At 47.7% G+C, this 18182-nt stretch overlaps 1 protein-coding gene across 5 annotated transcripts; it reads right to left on the bottom strand.

Moving 5' to 3' along the window:
* Positions 1–1240: 1240 nt before the first annotated feature.
* CDK20 (cyclin dependent kinase 20) lies at positions 1241–17673 on the bottom strand. Of its 5 annotated transcripts, none has more exons than XM_088658834.1 (10): positions 17514–17673; positions 13830–13897; positions 12882–12964; positions 11496–11609; positions 8194–8382; positions 7923–8044; positions 6843–6905; positions 5064–5187; positions 4799–4954; positions 1241–1869 (listed from the first exon to the last, which is right to left on the bottom strand). In XM_088658834.1, exons 3-10 carry the CDS (start codon positions 12954–12956, stop codon positions 1681–1683), a joined length of 1032 nt encoding a protein of 343 aa, XP_088514960.1. In that variant the 5' UTR covers positions 12957–12964; positions 13830–13897; positions 17514–17673; the 3' UTR covers positions 1241–1680. The 5 variants fall into 5 exon arrangements, with proteins under 5 accessions (XP_088514960.1, XP_088514958.1, XP_088514959.1 ...); XM_088658832.1 differs by lacking the exon at positions 17514–17673 and adding an exon at positions 17012–17072; XM_088658833.1 differs by lacking the exon at positions 17514–17673 and adding an exon at positions 16682–16801.
* Positions 17674–18182: the final 509 nt, after the last annotated feature.

Genomic DNA, 18182 nt, shown 5'->3' on the forward strand with positions numbered 1-18182 from the left:
ATATTTTTAATATGCTAGTTGTGATAATTTTATGCCCATTAAAATTATCCATAGTTACATTTTATGTTTCTAAAGTAACAGAATGGCTTTCTGGAAAAGAAAAAAGAAGTGCTAATGTAGCATTTTTCTCCCATTTTTTTCGAAAATTTCCGTTCTTGCCCGAAAAAAAAATATGGAAAAAACCGGGGGGGGGGGAAATTTTGGAAATTTTACATCTCTACGCAGAACTGAATTTAAGATTGGGAAAGACTGATTATGTTTTGAACTATTAAGAGATCCTGTATTTGAGCTTTTGCTTTAACACATTTAAAAAATCAAAACTACAGGAAAGGGGGAAAAGTGGGCTATTGAAGCCAGCCCACCCACATCTCTCCTTTAATGGGCCCAAGATGGTCCACTCAAAGGAAAGAAGAAAGAAGGAACCCAGGCCGGGGGGGGGGGGAGGTGGAATGAAAAACTATATTGCCAAGAGGGTGGAGTGGCAAATCTAATCAAAATGAACACAGAATCCAGGATTGATGTTGGGAAATCGAAGAGTTTTCTCTTTTTAAAAAAAATAATTTTTATTAATTTTGCATATTAACAAAACAAAAACACATATACAATTAGGTAACATATTTTCCCCCTTCTTCTAACCCACCCTCCTCGAGATCCCTCCTGCCACAAGGTATTCCCATGAACAGTGCTCAGTCGAAGGTGGTGCATTTTATAATTGGGCTTATCCCCATCCCTCCCTCCTCACCCCAGGAACCCCCCCTGCCACCGGGGGGTTCTAGGGTAGTAAGAAGAGAACAGGTGAGTGTCCACCCAACGAAGAGTTTTCTCTAGCAACTCTTTTGTATCACTTTGGGAGATGACACTTCACACACGAGTACCTACTTAATATCATTTAATGACTCAGATTTCTTTCTCATGCTATAAAGCTAATCTGAATGACTATTCTTACTTTTTCTACAGTCTGCAGATGGGACCATCTACCCATCCATTCCTCTTGGTTTGTTCCCTGCCCCCACAAAACAATCGTTTCTGCATCAGCTCCGGAGTTTACACACGAGATAACATTTTAAACCATGTCAGGACTGAAAAGCCTTTTCGACAGAGCAAAGCAAACACCCGAAAGAGCCATTGAGCTATTTTAATGGCAAACATACAGCCCAGCAAGCCACACCCATCGGGTACCATATTCCTTAACAAAGCAAGTGCACCACCTTTGATCCAAGAAAGAGACCAGGAATTTGGCTCACTGTTTTACCAAATCATTTAATTACAAAACGTTGCTACGGAGCGGCTACAAAATAGCTTCGCCACAGAAGCAGGGAGCTAAAAGCACCCCAAAGTCCTGGAAGGAAAGGTCCAAAGTGGAGGTTTTTATGGAGAAGAGGCTAGCAACTTAGGCCAACCTGCCTGGCAGCCGTTTGTGTCCAAGGTTTCCAACTCTGCTCCAGAGGAATAAGGAATTGGTCCACTCTTGCCCTGTCTCTTTCACAGCAGCATTAGCCAAGAGACGTTTCCCTTGTCCACATTGCCAGCTTGCCCCTGCTCGAGTTCTGTCTTCTGCCACCCCATTCCTGCCAGTTCAATGAAGCGGCCCCATCCTGCTTAAGATGAACTAGCTCTCCTGACCCAAGAGAGGGGCAACAGAAATCCCGCTGCCCCACGGAAAGCAAAGAGATCCTCTTTTCATACATCAACCACGTAAGGTGCCACGAGCTCCAGGTCCACCACCGATTCCTCCAGGGGCTGCTCCACATGGAAGTCGCGCTGGTGCTGGGGGCCCTGGTGGGCTTTTTTGCCCCCACGCTGAGGGATGGGCAGCTCCAAGTGGTGGGCAGGCAGCGGGGGAGTGAAGAAATAGGGGTGCAACAGCGCCTGGAGAACAAAAGGAAGTACAGAATGGCTGGGCTGGGTAAAACCGAGGGTCACCTAGCCCAGCAAGCAAATCCCCCACCAAGAATTTAAGGAGCGGTAGTTTATCCCTCACAGAGCTACAGTTCCCAGCACCCTTAATGAACTACAATTCCCAGGGTCCCTTCGGGGAAGCCATGTGCTTCAAGCGTCTGGTGTGCCTGCAGTCCAGCAGCAGCTACCAAAAAGAGGCCTCTGCATTATCACAGGGCTTGAAGGTGATGGTGGGTTTCTCCATAGTTGCTTTAACACATGGTATTGTATTCAGAGGTAAACTAAGTTGTACATGTAGGCAGAATAAGGTCCTGTGCATGCAAACTGGGATCTCATCTGCACCATACATTTAAAGCCTATTTAAGGGCAGTGGTTTTCAACCAGTGTGCCGTGGCACCTTGGGGTGCCTTGGATGATGGTCAGGGGTGCTGTGGCCAACACTGGCCACTGTCCCCCTTTCCGTCCCTCCCTCCTCTGGAGTACTGTGTCCAGTTCTGGGCACCACAGTTCAAGAAGGATACTGACAAGCTGGAACGTGTCCAGAAGAGGGCAACTAAAATGGTCAAAGGCCTGGAAACGATGCCTTATGGGGAACGGCTTAGGGAGCTGGGTATGTTTAGCCTGGAGAAGAGAAGGTTAAGGGGTGATATGATAACCATGTTCAAATATATAAAAGGATGTCATATAGAGGAGGGAGAAAGGTTGTTTTCTGCTGCTCCAGAGAAGCGGACACGGAGCAATGGATTCAAACTTCAAGAAAGAAGATTCCACCTAAACATTAGGAAGAACTTCCTGACAGTAAGAGCTGTTCGGCTGGGGAATTTGCTACCAAGGAGTGTGGTGGAGTCTCCTCCTTTGGAGGTCTTCAAGCAGAGGCTTGACAGGCATATGTCAAGAATGCTTTGATGGTGTTTCCTGCTCGGCAGGGGGTTGGACTGGACGGCCCTTGTGGTCTCTTCCAACTCTATGATTCTATGATTCCTCTGATGCCCTCTTGTGTCTCTGCCTCCCAAAGGCTTGCGCAGCTGTTTGTTGCAGCAGCCCTGGCTGCAAGCTCCCTAGGCGAATGGTGCCTCTGGAACTGGCCAGGGAGTGGTGGTTGTCAGGAGCTGAGGTGGCCTCGGAGTAAGCAAGCAAGCGGGTGAGGCAGCCAGCCAGTCCACCAGCCCTTGCTGTTGGGAATGCACAAACAAGTCGCAGGCCCCTATGGGGCAATGTGAGGAGGCACCTCGTCTTTGGGGCGGGGGGGGGGCAGGGGCAGATCAGAGACCAGGGACGGTAGCAGTGGCTGCCCAGAGGACTCCCAAGGAGAGGGGAGAGGAGAGGAGGCTGAGGGAACCCTCCACAAGGGAGGGTGTTTGAAAAAAGGGCGAGAGGCTGCCAGCTCTGCAGGCAAGGGGTGACCTAACTGGGCTCCTGAGCCTCACAGGGGTGCCGCAGAAAGAATGAAGAATGGAGTTGGTCAAGGGAGCCATGGACTCAAAAAGGTTGAAAATTTCTGCTCGAGGGGAAGACTTTTAAGTGTATGGTGTAGAAATGACCCTGGAATCTAGACACCCTCTTCCCTTCCCCTCCATTACCCCCCCCCCCAAACAGACATTTCTTCGTTATCTGAACTTCAATTACTAATTGCCATTCATGCATCTAAATAAACAGCCACATTCAAACAGTGAGTCGGGCGTCCTCTCTCGCCCCCTAACTTGGGGAACATGGGAAATCCAGGCTCCTTTCAAAGTCATGAAAACCCAATGGAAATATACTGGGGTGCCCTCTGGTGGCAATTTGGAGCACAACAACTGCCCTTTCCACAGTGTGTTCCAAGCGTGTGTTGATGTGAGATGCCTCTCGTATTTAAAAGGGCCATTCATTCCTGGCGAAGGCCTCTTCCAGGACACACGGAGAGCACATTCTAGAGGGGAATGGGGTCCCTTGGAGCTCAGAATCCCCCCAGTTGGCCAGTTCCCCCTGTTCCCCAAAGGGACAAAAGGAAGGAACCACATGGCAAGGACAAGCCAATGCCAGGACTACTCCAAGCACCAATTCTACAATCATCCATCTGTGAGTTTTCTGCTAATCCCACAGCTGATGAGCTGCACAGACCTCGGAGGCTCATAAGGTGTGCAGGTCTGACTTCACTATTTATTAAACAGCATTCAACTTAAGAATGGCAACCAGCCATTGCAGCGTGCACCCATGGGTGTAGGCAGGGGGAGCAGGAGGGGACAGTTGCCCGCCGCTTCCCGGTGCCGCCTCCCTTCTCCCTGGCTGGCTGTGGGGCGGGTGGAGGGAAAGCCTCAGAGCCGTGCAAAGCGCTTGGCTGGCTTTCCCTCCGCCCGCCCCACAGCCAGCCAAGGAGAAGGGAGACATTCCTTCTAGAGAAGGGAGACGTCCCTTCTAACCGGCTGGCTGTGGGGCGGGTGGAGGGAAAGCCAGCCAAATGCTTTGTGTGGCTCTGGGGCTTTCCCTCCACCCACCCCACAGCCAGCCGGCTAGAAGGGACGTCTCCTTTCTCCCTTGCTGGCTGTGGGGCGGGTGGAGGGAAAGCCAGCTTTCCCTCCACCCGCCCCGGCGATCGCGGAGAGGGAGGAGGGGATCGGAACAGCCCAATTTCGGGCTGATCCTGGTGCCCCCTCACCCCTGCCTGTCGAGGAGGGGGAGGAGGGGGTCAGAGCAGCCCAATTTTGGGCTGATCCTGGCGCCCCCTCGCCCCTGAACAACCATGGCTTTCCTTGCCCCACTGTGGCCCCTCTCCCCGTGCCCTGGCCCCACCCCTTGCCCCCCATTTTGATCCTGGCTATGCCCCTGCGTGCACCCATTACTCAACCCAAGAGAATTCCTCGCCCTGTTCCCTGCTCTGGGGTCTGCAAAGGCCAGCTAGGAACCTCCCTGCATCTCTTACCTGTGCTGCCTGCACACGCTGCTTGGAAGGATAGACCAGGAACTGTTTCAGGAGCTGCACGGCTTGTGGGGAGGCATCGGGCACCACCTGCTCCAGAGGAATGGGCAGCTTCTCTTTGAAGGAAATCTTGTTGTAGTCGGGCAACTCTGTGATCTCCTGCTCCCAAACAGAAGTTGGGAAACGTGAGCTCTCAAGCTTCTTTGTTTCTAAACTGCCCCCCAATTCCTCCCAGAGACAAAAGCAATCCCATAACTACCAAACCCACCGGCCAGATCTTCTGGTTCGGGGTCCCAAGGACTCGGAGGACACAGCAGAGCTGCTCAATATCATTTTCTCCGGGGAAAAGTGGGGAGTTGTTGAGAAGTTCAGCAAAGATGCATCCCACAGCCCTGCTCAAAAGGAGAGAGAGGGTGGGCAGCCGAAGCAGGTCAAAACAGAGGTGAAATGCACAAGGCTCAGAAACTAACCACATCCGTGTTGTGGGTTCTGCACTGGATATTCAAACTGGTGTGGAACCGGATAGTTTTGTACTGCTGCAAGGGTGTGAAGAAATTGTGGGTTTCTAGCTGAGAGGCTTGATAGTTAAATAGGCACCAAACTGGCTTAGTTTTATAGTGCATATGTCTTCCACACACAGAGACACCCCAAGCAAATCCTATGAAAGGATATGAAAGGTTTATGTAACCTGCCTTTTTTTATTTTGTAAACTCCTTAGAAGCCTATTTGGGCACTAAGCAGTACATAAACAAGTATTAAACATGTTCCTCGTGCTCACAGAGCCACAGCTGACAAGATTCCTTGGAGGCGGCTGCTGCATGATGGCTAAACCAGTTGATCTCTGTAATATATCATTGCCCTGAGGCTTATCTTGGGCTCCAATATCATTTTTAATCTTAATCAATCATCATCATATTTTATTTATACCCTGCCCATCTGGCTGGGTTTCTCCAGCCACTCTGGGCGGCTCCCATCAAAATATTAAAAATACAATAAAATATCAAGCATTAAAAACTTCCCTAAACAGGGCTGCCTTCAGAGGTCTTCTAAAAGTCAGATAGTTGTTTATTTCCTTGACATCTGATGGAAGGGCATTCCACAGGGTGGGTGCCACTACCAAGAAGGCCCTCTGCCTGGTTCCCTGTAACTTCACTTTTCACAGTGAGGGAACCGCCAGAAGGCCCTCGGAGCTGGAACTCAGTGTCCAGGCAGAACGATGGGGGGGTGGAGACGCTCCTTCAGGTATACAATGGTACCTCTACTTAGGAATAACTCTACTTACGAATGTTTCTACTTACCAACAGAGCTCCGTCCGCCATCTTGGATGCGGTTTAGATAGGATTTTTTCTACTTACGAATTTTTAGATAGGGTTGCTTCTACTTACGAATTTTTTCTCCCAATGCATTCCTATGGGATTCGACGTACAAATTTTTTCGACTTACAAATGTGCGTTCGGAACGCATTAAATTCGTAAGTACAGGCACCACTGTACTGTACTGGGTCAAGGCCGTTTCTATGTGCAGAAGCAACTCCAGGCTGATCCAGTTCCACACCAGTTTGAATATCCACTAGACAAAAGTCATACGTGCCCAGGAAATCTATGGGGGGGGGGTTCCAGCAGCAACAGACACCCCCATTATCCCACCCCCACCCTACATGCTGCACTATTACTGGCTGCACACAGTAAATCTGTAACAGTTCCTTAGGAACTGCAGGACTTGTTCGTGCACTACTGTTCAGGTCCACCAAGAGAAAGGTGGCCGGTCTGTCCTGCTACACTGAGGACACCACTTGAGCCCTCCCTCCTTTAAGGAGTGGGATGAATTTCCCAGCCTTGGGAAGAGAGTTCTGTAAAACAGCTTGGGGGTGGAGGGATTCTTCACAGCAGAGACAGGGAAGCTGTGGTGAGCCTTCAGGCGTCCATCGTCCTCAGCAGCAGACAGCATGGCCAATGGTCAGAGATGATGGGAGATGATGGGAGACATCTGGAGGGGCACAGGTTCCCCATCCTTGCTTTGTAGCAAAAGGCGGGGCAAATATACTCACCAGAGATCCACACCTTCATCATATTTCCGAGCACCGTACAGGAGTTCGGGAGCCCGGTACCACCTAATGCAGAAAGGTTAGGCGAGTCACATCTTTGAGGGTACCAAAACTCATTCGTCTCCAGTGCTTCCCAGCTCCAGCTACCAGGCTCAACGCTTCTCACTAATCTTGAGAGACAGTTCCTGGGCAGCCATCAGACTCCACAGCATTCTCTATGCTAAGCCAGGCTGCAAGCGCCATGGAAGGAGAGCTGCTTCTTGCTGTTGTCGTTCCAGCAGGAGCAAGGGGTGGGCTCTCCCTTCCCTGGCTTTATGCGAAGCCAGTGATGGCGAACCTATGACACACGTGTCAGATGTGACACACAGAGCCCTCACTGCTGGCACACGCCCCATCGGCTCATTCGTGCTGTTGTTGTCCCCCCCCCATTTGTTCTCCCGTTCCTCCTCAGCTACAGCTTGTCTCCGCTGTTAAACCCAGATCCTTTGTTGTTGTTGTTGTTGCTGGTAGCCAGAGGTTGGTTTTTTAACCCTTTCTGTGCTTTTTTCCCTCTGGCGCTTTGGCAGACGATGATTGGGTGTAACAGCGTTCGTTTTTTAACCCGTTCTGTGCTGGGGGTTTTGGCGCTTTGGCAGACTATGTCGGTGCTGTGTGTTAGTTCCAGCGAAGGTATTATTCGTCATTTATTTCTGTTCTCTTCCCCCCAAAAAAGCGCAGCAGCTTTGCGGCACCCCCCCAAAAGCAAAGCATCTTTTGCACACACACACCCCCCAAAAAACCTCCAAAACTTTGGTCAGCAGCTCCCCCCAAAAAGCTCAACAACTCTGGGCACTTTGTGATAAATAAGGGGTATTTGGTTTGGTTAGGTTAAATAATTAGTTTTTGGTTTATTAAATACAGTTATATATTACAATTATACATTTTTGTTATTTAAACTATAAATATCGCAAAATTATGTTTTTTTCTCGAAGTGACACACCACCCGAGTTATGCTCGGTTTTTTGGTGATTCTGACACACCAAGCTCAAAAGGTTGCCCAGCACTGTGCTAAGCCCACAACACCCCCTGCCCATCCCGACTCACCTGGTGGCCACTTGGTGGCTATACAGTCTCTCTCCATCACTGGTGAACACCCTGGCCAGGCCAAAATCAGCAATTTTCAGCTGACCCGTGGAGCTGATCAGCAAATTGGCCGGTTTCAGATCCTGAAAAGGACGGGGAGGAGTTCAGAAATAGCTGCAGTTTTTAATGGGAGAGCCGAGGGGTGAAGAGGAGTACGGCGCAAACAGGTGAGAAAAGGTGAGATGGGATCTCGGGGAGAAGAAAGCAATCTGGTAGCCAGAGCAGGCCTCACCCGATGCATGATGGAGTTGGCATGGCAGAAGGCCACCCCCTTGAGCAGCATCAGCATGTAGCCTTTGACCTGGGCCTCGGTGAGCGGCTGCTCGGAGTTGCGGATGACCTCCGACAAGTCAGACAGCATGTATTCGAACACGAGCACAAATCCTGTGCCATGGGGGAAGAAATCCTTCAGCTTCACCACCTAGGAAGAGGGAGAGAAGTAGTTGCCTTTCGACTCTTCAATGTGTAGTGGCCAAAAGGCCGAGAGACTAGAATGGGAAATCAAGTTTATGGACTATGCCGAAATGGCAAAATTAAGCTCATGAATCAAGAAGACAAGAAATTTAAAAAAGAATGGGGAATGTTTATAATGCATATACAAAATCATTGTAAACAGGTCAAAACATTAGCAGGATTTTAAATACACTTGTAATGTAACAGAATGTATAGATAACCTGGGGGGGGGAAATGGAGAAGTATTGATATGCAGTTGAAAATAGAATCAAAAGGACCCATGGAAGGGATGGGGGGGGAAGTCAGGAGATTCAGAGTAATCTCGATATTTGGATTTTGTACTGTTTTTTGATGTATATTTTATTCTTCTTTCTCCTTTTTTAAAAAATCAAATAAAAAGATCATTAAAAAAAGAAAGAAAGAAACTCCGAGAGACAAATCAGGAAGTCCTCACAGGAACACAGGAGCAATAACTCCAGGTTTCGGGCAGCAAAGCTTCCCAGCCCTTTCTGGAGATCCCGGTGGGGATCGAATCTGGGATCTACTGCATGCCCAGCAGGTCCTCTGCAGCTGTGTCGCAGCCCTTGGCCCTCAAATCCCACCTCAGCCATAAACCAATGAAATGGCTTTAGGTACATCTTTGCCTCAGCATCAGCCCTACCTCCCTTCTCCAATATTTCTTTATTGATTGCGTTTATACCCCACCTATTTCTCCAATGAGGCATACATAGTTATTCGCCCTCATTTAAATCCTCTCAACAACCCTGAGAGGCATTGACTGGCCCAAGGCAGCCCAGTGAGCTTTATGGACGATTGAGGATACGAACCCCCGTTTCTCATGTCCTAGTCCAACCTGCTAACAACTTCACCACACTGGAGACAATCATTGCATTGGCCCACCTTACAAGTTTGCTTCAAGGGTTACACAAAGGTAACATATGCAAAGCACACCTGAGCACTTGAAGGAATGTTAAAATGACGAGGCCCCTCACTTCCAGGGTCTCTGGAGCTTTAATGCGGTCATTGTTTCCCAAAACAAATGCCGAAATTCTGTATCTGGAATTAGTTTGGCCAAACACAGCTTGGTTTAAATGCTTTGGTGCAGCTTGGGTTTTCTGAGCCCCTTTTCTTTCTTTGCTGAATTTGGAACTAGAAAGGGCTTGAAAAAAGAAGGAGAGTAGGGATACGCAAATACCAAACTAAGTTCTCCAGTGCATGCATGGAGAACTCATACAGAGCTCCATGTGTGCAAGGGAACCCCCATAAAGGATTAGACTGAAAACGATGAGCTATGCTACCTTCAGGGAATCTCTGCTTCTGACCAGGTCAGATCCCCAATCCCAATTCCCCTGCAATCAGCATTTTCTATGTTTTTGGCAAAAACTAGGTATGAGCAATTCCTTATTTGGTGGTTTGTATTTCACAATTACAGCTGTTAAGGTATTCGGAGATTCTAACCAGTGCTTTTTTTCTGGGGGAAGCATACCCCTAAACATTATGTGAATCTTTGTACTTTTTCCATTTACTTTATTTATTTTTCCCAATTTGAACTATAAAATGGTGATTTTCTTGAGTCAAAATGAGAGTACCCCTAAACAATTTTTAAAGATAAAAAAGCACTGATCCTAACTATATCCCTACTGCTGAATCAATACAGGGGGACTTGCTGACCTGGTTCCCTCTTCTGCTTGGAGCAGAACAATGTAACAGCTTGGTGTTTAATCCTAACACTGATAACCCACATCCCTGACAGGACAGCTATACCAAACTCAGCACAGTCTCTGCCGCAACCCATGAGAGAGAAAGAGTAATGTCAACCACATCTCAAAGTTAGAAATACATGAGCACCTTGTTTCATATTGTAGCCTTATCAGCTACTAAGGGTCCTTTAAGTTGTGCCCAGGCAGGACAGAGACAGTCAATAATGACACCAGGGGTTGAATTCAGAGAAAGAATTTAATCCTTAAATTTAAGGGACTCTTGGTGATCCATGTTTCACGACAAGAGTAAAGAAACACAAATTTGCAATGCTTCTTACACACTTCTTGGGCTCCTTTCCCCCTCCTCTGTAAATGTGTGCACGCAAGGGGGTCACAAGTACATATAAGGAAGATCCGTATCCTGTCCTTTTCATAAACACATGATGACTCAGCAAAGCCTTCAATAAGACTATGCATCAAGCTAGCAGCTTCCAGCGTCAGGCTGGACGTGCGTCCACTGATAAGCCTTTCTCTGTGATCCAGACAAAGTCAGCTCTTAGCCTTGATAGCAAGTCTCACTGTGACATTGCACTTTGACACACAGAGGCATAGAGGCAAAGAGGAAAGCATTTTAAGAAGCATTTTAGGAGGAATATTGGGGGGGGGGCAATGCAAACTATAGGATCAGATCTAGCTCAATAACACAACTGGCAAACCCCTCCCTTCAGTATGCTTTGAACAATAAACCTGCCACGTTGTTATGCTACAGAGCATGTCCTCTAATGTGGAATTGGAGAATTTGTGTTTCAGTGTGTGTTTTTCTTCTCCCCACCCCAAGGTTTTGTTTTAAGGGCTCAAAGTGTCCCCTAAGGACCTAGGGCAGCTTACCTCTGTCTTCTTCAGTTTCTAGCCCTCATGTTTACAAAAAAAAAGCCTTAACACAGAGAGGGCCTAGATGAACTTTCCACTGATTTACAAGATTCCCTCATCATAATCATTAACCACTTCTGGAAAGCACCCACCATCCTCTGTCTCCCATCTTTATGAAACAATTCTTAGCACTGTTCTTTTTCTGGGCCTAGACAAAATCTCATACAGTGCGACAAATATTTTAAATGCAAACATGCAAATTGTTTTTAAAAAAACAACTGGCAAATGAAAGCAGATTTGTCCAGTTGACACAATTTCATTTGCATCCAATTGCAGTCGCATGGAATTCCAGATCCACAGTTTAAGAAAACACAAGGCGAGCAACTTCAGCCAACTAACACAATTTATTTCTAAGGCTATCGTAGTAACCCAAACCACATCCTCCCTTCTTCTCAGCCTAAGGTAAAACTGAGGTAAACACACACAAAAGAAATTCAAACAGGCTACTCACGTGTTGATTTTCCTCAATCTCCTGCAGGGCTTTGATCTCCCGAAGTGCTTGATTGGGAATCCCATCCTCTAACTTGCGGAGAGCCACCTTCTTCAGGGCAACAGTCTCACCTGTCTGCAGTGAAAGAAACCCAAAAGCTATCTACTCCCTTGCTTGACTCATTCTTCTCCCAGAGCTTGAGAAAAATACAGTGGTTCCGCTCCTTCCTCCTGGGCCGTGTTCAGAAAGTGGTGGTGGGGGATGAGTGTTCGGACCCCTGGGCTCTCACCTGTGGGGTGCCTCTCCCCCATGCTTTTTAACATCTACATGCAGCCGCTGGGAGAGATCATCAGGGGGTTTGGGCTGGGTGTTCATCAGTATGCGGATGATACCCAGCTCTACCTCTCCTTCAGATCAGAACCAGTGAAGGCGGTGAAGGTCCTGTGTGAGTGCCTGGAGGCGGTTGGAGGTTGGATGGCGGCTAACAGATTGAGATTGAATCCTGACAAGACAGAAGTACTGTTTGTGGGGGACAGGAGGCAGGCAGGTGTGGAGGATTCCCTGGTCCTGAATGGGGTAACTGTGCCCCTGAAGGACCAGGTGCGCAGCCTGGGAGTCATTTTGGACTCACAGCTGTCCATGGAGGCACAGATTAATTCTGTATCCAGGGCAGCTGTTTATCAGCTCCATCTGGTACGCAGGCTGAGACCCTACCTGCCCGCGGACTGTCTTGGCAGAGTGGTGCATGCTCTGGTTATCTCTCGCTTGGACTACTGCAATGCGCTCTATGTGGGGCTACCTTTGAAGGTGACCCGGAAACTACAACTAACCCAGAATGCGGCAGCTAGACTGGTGACTGGGAGCGGCCGCCGAGACCACATAACACCGGTCCTGAAAGACCTACATTGGCTCCCAGTACGTTTCTGAGCGCAATTCAAAGTGTTGGTGCTGACCTTTAAAGCCCTAAACGGCCTCGGTCCAGTATACCTGAAGGAGCGTCTCCTCCCCCATCGTTCTGCCCGGACACTGAGGTCCAGCGCCGAGGGCCTTCTGGCGGTTCCCTCGCTACGAGAAGCCAAGTTACAGGGAACCAGGCAGAGGGCCTTCTCGGTAGTAGCACCCACCCTGTGGAATGCCCTCCCACCAGAGGTCAAAGAGAACAACAACTACCAGACCTTTAGAAGGCATCTCAAGGCAGCCCTGTTTAGGGAAGCTTTTAATGTTTGATGGATTTCTGGATTTTAATATTTTGTTGGAAGCCGCCCAGAGTGGCTGGGGGAACCCGGCCAGATGGGCGGGGTATAAATAATAAATTTATTATTATTATTATTATTATTATTATTATTATTATTATTATTATTATTATTCCAAGAGGCAATCCCTGGTGAAAGGTGAGTCCCCACTTACTTCTATGTTCTTGGCTTTGAAAACGATGCCATGGGCTCCTTCTCCAATGCGGCCTAGGATGCTATATTGGTCCATGGTGGCCTCTATTTGTAGAAAAGGGAATTAAATCACAATGCATATTCAGTGATACTGTTTGTCTCAGCCTGGCATGCATTCATCATTACAGAACAGAAAAGCCTGCAAGTTTATAGCCCACCTTTCATATATCTCACACTGCGACAAGCATGCAGATCGCTATAGCTGTGTCTATACTATACATTTAATCCAATACCAGATCGCTGCAGGGCTACTCTAGGTATAGGTATGCCTACACAATAAATTTAATTTGGTTCCAGATTGTCACACTAGTGCAGATTTCAATAAATATGTCAAATTGAATTTACTTCCACAGCTCTCGAGCAAAAGTACCGAGGTTGTATGAAGGTATGCAAAAAAGAAATTGGAAACACTTCACAAAATTACAATTCTATTTGCAGGAAGCCAAAACTGTTAAGGGCAGACTTTCCAGGAAAAAAACCACGGAACTGTAGTTTTCTTTGCAGAGTTATAGCCAACACCCTTAAGAAACAACAGTTCCCATGATTCTTTGGGGGAAGTCATACACTTTAAATGTGCATTCAATACCCTTTAAGCTGTGGGATACAGACTTTCACCTTCTTTGTCTCATACACTTCAACAAAATTTCCGCACTGTATACTAGGATACCAAAAAAAGGTATCTTATAAGGTACTGCTCCCTGGGAATTTTCTGGAAATTCATGATGTTCTTAAAAGAGTCGTCTAAGCCCAAACATAATGACGTTTTCAACATTTTAGCTCAGAACTTCTGGGGTATGTATATAGACTGCATTTTCTCAAGGTCTCACAGAATGGGCAGGAGACAATTACGGTAGTATCCACAGAGAATATTTTTACATGTAGACAGAAAGCATCAGAAGGCTCCACAAACCTCAGCTGTAGAGCAAAGAGGCAAATCTACAGACGATTCCAGATGATTCCACACTGAATGAAGCTAGCCTGTTTCAAAAAGCAGATAGTTTACTGTTGATATTTCTGATATCAGAGATATCTGATGTATAATTTTTACATATTCCTTTTTCAGGTAAACAAGAGCACAAAAGTGCACAACCGTATAAGTCAAGAGAGAGAACCCACAACTGAAGGGAGACAATAGAACATACCGGTAGCTACAATTGTATTGGGGGGGGAGATAAAAGTGGAGGGGATAAGAGGAGTATTTCCTGATGACAGCCAAGCAAACACACATCAAATTCAAAGCCACACTAACAGAATAACGATCAATTCTTTCAGAACAGACATAAATAAAAGTCTCAAAGAATTTTGGTTAAACATGTGGATTGTTTCCACTACGCAGGAAAAACCATAGGGCTCCCCCCCCCCAAAAAAAGAAAGGGAGGAGGCCTGTCTGAGTTCTTCCTATAACATCCTTGACATGCAGTGAACCTGGCAGTAATTGGGGCCTAATCTGACCCATTTTACCAGGGAAAGAACCACAAATATCATCCCACCCCCTAGAAGGCCACATGCCTTCTCTGCTGCAGGTTGGGGAAGGCTGAATTATGCAAGGCACTGTATAATGAAATACGTTGCTTAGCTTGTGCTGAATCTATATGTGGGGGTGGATAAATACAATAACATTTGGAATGAGTATATACAAAATGTAGGCTATTAGCATTTACATAAGCAGTAGGCCAATAACACTATATCAATTTATATAAGAATATATTGGAAAAAATTTTTTTGCATATGTTTGCTTTTATATGTATCTTTGTTGTTTTTTCTCACTCTCACTTTTCCTCCTTTTTCTGTATCGCTTATTTCTTTTAACCGAAATCAGCTTAATAAAAAATATTTTAAAAAACAGTTGGGGGTGCTGTTGTTAAAACTACAGAATTTGCATCAACAAGTGCCTTGGGTAACTTTAAAAGAGGATTAAAAAGGTAAAGGTAAAGGGACCCCTGACCATTAGGTCCAGTCGTGACCGACTCTGGGGTTGCGCACTCATCTCGCATTATTGGCTGAGGGAGCCGGCGTACAGCTTCCAGGTCATGTGGCCAGCATGACAAAGCCGCTTCTGGCAAACCAGAGCAGCACACGGAAACGCCGTTTACCTTCCCGCTGTAGCGGTTCCTGTTTATCTACTTGCATTTTGACGTGCTTTCGAACTGCTAGGTTGGCAGGAGCTGGGACCAAGCAACGGGAGCTCACCCCGTCACAGGGATTCGAACCGCCAACCTTCTGATCAGCAAGCCCTAGGCTCAGTGGTTTAGCCCACAGCGCCACCTGGGTCCCTAAAAGAGGATTATGGATGCATTAATGGAGAATAAGGCTATCAATGGTAAATAGCCACGAAGGCCATTGTCCTTCCTCCATTGCTGTGGGTGTGCAACATGCCTTGGAATCCCACTTGCTGGGAACTGCAGGCAGGGGCAGCTCTGTTGAGCTCTGGCTCTGCCTGCCATCTGCTTGCCCACTGCCAGGTGCTGCTAGGTGGGCTCTTGGCTTGACCAGGCAGGGAATCTTCCTATACAGTATTCTGGATGTAATACAACAACCTCAAGCTCCAGGATTGTGAAAAGAAGGTGAGGGAGGGGAGGGGATGTCGTCTGCTCTTCCCAATCTCTCCACCCTGGCCAGTGCCGGATTTACGTATAAGCTAAACAAGCTATAGTTTAGGGGCCCACTCTCTTGGGGGACCCAAAAAAATTAAAGGAAAAAAACCTAGATGCACATTTCCAAAATATAAGATAAAAAACAAATAAAATAAAACCTACATACAGCAACAGTGTTTCGTGTTGTGTAGACTCCTATGATGTACATATTTTGTTATGTGCAAATGGCTTTAGATACCTATTAGATCCATAAATTACCATATAGCATATATGGTAAAGGGGCCCCTGACCATCAGGTCCAGTCGTGTCCGACTCTGGGGTTGTGGTGCTCATCTCGCTCTATAGGCCGAGGGAGCCGGCGTTTGTCCGCAGACAGCTTCCGGGTCATGTGGCCAGCATGACAAAGATGCTTCTGGAGAACCAGAGCAGCGCACGGAAACGCCGTTTACCTTCCCGCCGGAGCAGTCCCTATTTATCTACTTGCACTTGATGTGCTTTCGAACTGCTAGGTGGGCAGGAGCTGGGACCGAGCAACAGGAGCTCACCCCGTCGCGGGGATTCGAACCGCCGACCTTCTGATCAGCAAGCCCTAGACTCTGTGGTTTAACCCACAGCGCCACCTGGGTCCCATCCATATAGCATATATTCAACACACAAAAACAGCCACAATTTGTTGTTGACAAAGGACAGCTGGACCTCTAAAGGACCCCATTACCTTCAGTAACTTAGGGGCTCCTCAAACCTAAATCCGGCCGTGACCCTGGCCATGGTTTTACAGACTTCTACCACACCCCTCCTGCTGCATTCACCCCCTCTTCTCTCAACGGAAAAGCCCCCCTCCACTTCAATCCCACCTGCATCTCCAGAACTAACCCAACAAGGCAAGCCCTTATCCTGCATGGGATGGGTTCCAACATTTGCAGAGATATTTCCTGTCCTGGGTGGGCCAGCCCTGGAGAATTCGCACTCAGCACTGGGCTGAGTCAGGAGGACCCCCAGGCACAGTACCCTCCCAGCCACCCCCGCCCCCATCCCCGCCCAGCTTGGCTCCCTGCAAAGATAAAAAATCTGCGACTGGGGGAGCTCGGCTGGGATACCCACAGGTACAGGCACAGATTCAGGTACAGGTACAGCATCCCCGCCGGCGACCCACTGCAAGCATCATCACCTCCTCCTTTCCCACCATGCACCTCTCCCTTCCCCTTCAGCCTCTGGGGCGCAGTCCCGGTGGTTCTCAGACAACAGCTCAGGTTCTCCGTTGTAGCCGGCAACCTCCTCCCTTTGCGGGGTGAAGGTAGTCGTGGAAATCTATAGTATCACATCCCCCCCCCCCCACACCTTTTATAGAGATGGGGGTGGAATAGAAAGCTGGACGGACATCGTCCCCCCCACCCACCCATTTTTTTCCGCGCGTCCCCCCCCCGGCTCCTTTGCTTTTTTAAAATACGATTTTTATTCAATTTCATGTTTTGCAATTTAAGATAAACATTTTACCTACTCAAGATATAAACGACTTCCCTTCTTCTCTTTCCATGGTCCATTCTGCATATCTTATATCCCTACATATTTTACAAAAACCATACCAATCGGTTTTCCATTATTACATCCATCAAAACTCATTTACACCGTTGAATTTATCTTAATGTTGCCGGCTTTTTCAGCTGTACAGAGTTATTTTCCATATATTCACCTGTCGGGTTTCCGCCTGCCACCACCCACGTGTTAAAGGAGCGAAGGTGTCCTTTCCAGGCCGCCGCCCCCCCGCCCAATATTTCAAAAGGGGCTAGCACACCATAGTTCGGGGTTCTCCTCCCTCCTGCGGGTGGTGAGTGGGGACCCTGTTGCAACATTTTATCTCCTTTAATAAAGATCAAGCTTACTAGCCGCTTTGCTTTCAATCTACTCTGCTTGGCCTCTGCTTTCTCAGCGACCCATAGAGATCTCCTGAGAAAGATCGGGCTCTAGATACCCCATAAGGGAATTAGACCTATTTTTCTTACAACATTGGAAGGAACATGAAAGCTTCCCACGCCTTTCAAAGGCAGGTAGATATTCGCCAGATGCAGCGTCTCTCCCTCATTATGGAGACCCTTCGAGCCAAGCGGGCTCTACCGTATTTAAAGATCTGCATTGCCTTCTCTCCGCCGGCTTTCGCCACTCTCGCCTCTCGCACAGGGGTGGCTAATCGGAAACTGGAAGTGATGATTACGCGAGGAACCCTCCTATCTCTTTGGCCTGGATTCGGTAGGCGGCCGCGTTGCCTAGCAACCCATCCCCGACGCTTCACCGACGCTTTGCTTTTAACCCTGTCATCACCCGGACAGAGCCCGCCCCTTAAAGCAGGGATAGCTAACCCGGGATTATGTTGACTGGATGCTGGGATAGGGCGTGTCATTTTAGAGTTAGACGGTGGCGCTAATTTTTTTGCAAATTTCTTCGGGGGTGGGGGGGCGTCTTGAAAGTGTGTTTCTGGGTGTGAGGACTTAAAATCTGCTATTATTTTTGTGACTGGACAACATTTTGCTTGGCAGGCCTACGTTTTTGGCACATAAACTGCATTTGGAAAACCAAATAATTTTACCTCCTGAAAATGTCCAGTAATGCTAAGCAACAACAACAACAAATATTAATAATAACATAACTGAAATAACTTGGCAATCACTTTTAAT

This window comes from Zootoca vivipara, chromosome 15 (genome assembly GCF_965207765.1).
Source record: "Zootoca vivipara chromosome 15, rZooViv2.hap1.1, whole genome shotgun sequence".
Lineage (NCBI taxonomy): Eukaryota > Metazoa > Chordata > Lepidosauria > Squamata > Lacertidae > Zootoca > Zootoca vivipara.

What these genes read in the sequence shown, in the direction of transcription:
- CDK20 (XM_088658834.1), bottom strand. Translation starts at nt 12,956, where the DNA reads ATGGACCAATATAGCATCCTAGGCCGCATTGGAGAAGGAGCCCATGGC. An exon ending in TCAAAGCCAAGAACATAGAA is followed by an intron (nt 11,610 to 12,881) that starts GTAAGTGGGGAC and finishes CTTTCACTGCAG; the next exon opens with ACAGGTGAGACTGTTGCCCT. An exon ending in AGATTGAGGAAAATCAACAC is followed by an intron (nt 8,383 to 11,495) that starts GTGAGTAGCCTG and finishes CCCTCTTCCTAG; the next exon opens with GTGGTGAAGCTGAAGGATTT.